We start from the raw sequence: 1892 nt of genomic DNA on the forward strand, positions 1-1892 counted from the left end.
TCGATACTAATGGGACATGACAAGCTTTATCTCAAACTTCTGTCCGATTGCCAGCGACAGGCCACTGACGCTGAAGACTCCACTCGTCCGGGACTTGGTGCGGGCTGCCTTGAGCTGCACGCTGTTTACATAGATAGCGAAGCTCTTTGGTGCGGACGGCAGCCCCATGAAGACCACCTTGCCGATGACCTGCGCCCGACTCGGCGCGTATGAGTTCTGAACCACATGTGAACTCACCTTGGTGGTGACCATGCCTTTGCTTTCCTCCCTGTCGCAGCTGAATCTCACCAGGGTCCAACTGCCTCCCACAGCGCCCATCTCCGGCGAGTCGCCGTCATCCAAGAACAGCTCCCCACTGGCCGTCCCATTCTCCGCGAGCGCCACAAGGAGGTGGAACTCGCTTTGGCGTGCAGCGGACGTGGTGAGGTCGGCATGCTGCAGTAGTAGGATGTTGCCGCCGGCCAGGTGCGCGTTTGCCAAGTCCGCTGGCGCCGGGAGGGTCACGCGCTTGCCGACCTTCATGGTGTAGGCGAGGGAGTAGTCGTAAAGACTGAACCACCGGCCGGCCGGGAAATAGGCGTCCACGGTGGTGGCGCCGGGCTGTAGCACCGGAGAGACAAGCACGCCGCGGCCTAGCATGAACTGCCTGTCCACGCCATAGGTGTCGGCATCCTGCGGGTAGGAGAAGAAGAGTGGCCGCGCGATGGGCGCCCCCGTCATGTGCGCCTCGTACATTAGCGTGTACATGTAGGGCAGTAGCCGATAGCGCATCCCCAACGCTTTCCTCGCCGACCGTGCCGTCGGCTCCCACACATAGAGCTCTCGCCGGAGGGTTGTCTTCTCTGCGTGGGCCCTGGCGAACGGGTAGAATGCGCCAAGCTGAATCCAGCGGCTGCAGAGCTCCTGGGTGGTGTTGCCGTTGAAGCCACAGGTGTCGGCGCCCATCATTGGGATGCCGAAAAGGCCAAAGTTGAGGATGGTGTTGATGGATTGCGCAAGCTCGTCCCACCGCGCGACATTGTTGCCGGCCCAGTGCGCGGCGTAACGGCCGGAGCCGACAAAGGTAGAGCGGCTGAGCACGAAGGGGCGGCGTGTGGTGTCCCTGAGCAGCCCGGCGTGCGTGGCCTGCGCCTGGAGGAGGCCGAAGAGATTGTGCGCGTCGTACTCGGACACGCCGTTGTAGTGCACCGTTGAGACCGGCACAGTCCTGTAGTTGATGGGAAGGTGGAAGCCGGAGTTGTTGATGCGGTAGGGCGGGTCGTCCAACTGATTGAGAGGCTGCCACTGCTTGAAGTTGGAGGGCTCGTTAATGTCGCACCAGAGCCCATCCACAGGGATGGTCCGCCGAAACTCAGAGATCTTTCGTGCCCAGTACTGGGTGCTACGTGGGCTCATGAAGTCCAGGAAGTAGACCTCGCCTGGCCACGCCTCGCCTACCAGGTTGGCGCCGTTTCGCTTGAGGAACAAGTCCTCGTGAGGTGCTGCTTGCCGTTTGATAGCCGGGTGTACGGTGACCACGTATTTCTGGCCATTGTTGTGGAGCCGGTCCACGAATGGCCGGAGCTGCTTGGACGGGTAGTTCACCGGATCCAGCGTGAAGTCCTGGTAACCGTCCATGTAGTCGATGTCCGACCAGATCGCCTCCAGTGGGATCCTGGCCTTGGCGTAGCCGGCGACCACGCCATCCAGATCAGCCACGTTCTTGTAGCCATACCTAGACTGGTGGAACCCTACAAGTGCAAGATCGAGTGAGCGTAGCAGAGCAGAGCCAGCATATATATGGATATATGCCTACCAAGAAGGTACTCGTACCGAATGACCAGTAGGGCATGGGGGCAGGGCGGCCGATGAGCTGTGTGTACTGGTCCACGACGTCGAGCGGGGAGGGACCG

The 1892-nt window shown here is 61.0% G+C and overlaps 1 protein-coding gene across 1 annotated transcript; it reads right to left on the bottom strand.

Annotated features, from left to right (window-relative positions):
- Positions 1-6: 6 nt before the first annotated feature.
- Positions 7-1886, bottom strand: LOC119345562 (probable alpha-glucosidase Os06g0675700). The gene is made up of 2 exons (XM_037615591.1): positions 1813-1886; positions 7-1730 (listed from the first exon to the last, which is right to left on the bottom strand). Exons 1-2 carry the CDS (start codon positions 1829-1831, stop codon positions 7-9), a joined length of 1743 nt encoding a protein of 580 aa, XP_037471488.1. The 5' UTR covers positions 1832-1886.
- Positions 1887-1892: the final 6 nt, after the last annotated feature.

Source organism: Triticum dicoccoides, unplaced genomic scaffold (assembly GCF_002162155.2).
Source record: "Triticum dicoccoides isolate Atlit2015 ecotype Zavitan unplaced genomic scaffold, WEW_v2.0 scaffold2513, whole genome shotgun sequence".
NCBI lineage: Eukaryota > Viridiplantae > Streptophyta > Magnoliopsida > Poales > Poaceae > Triticum > Triticum dicoccoides.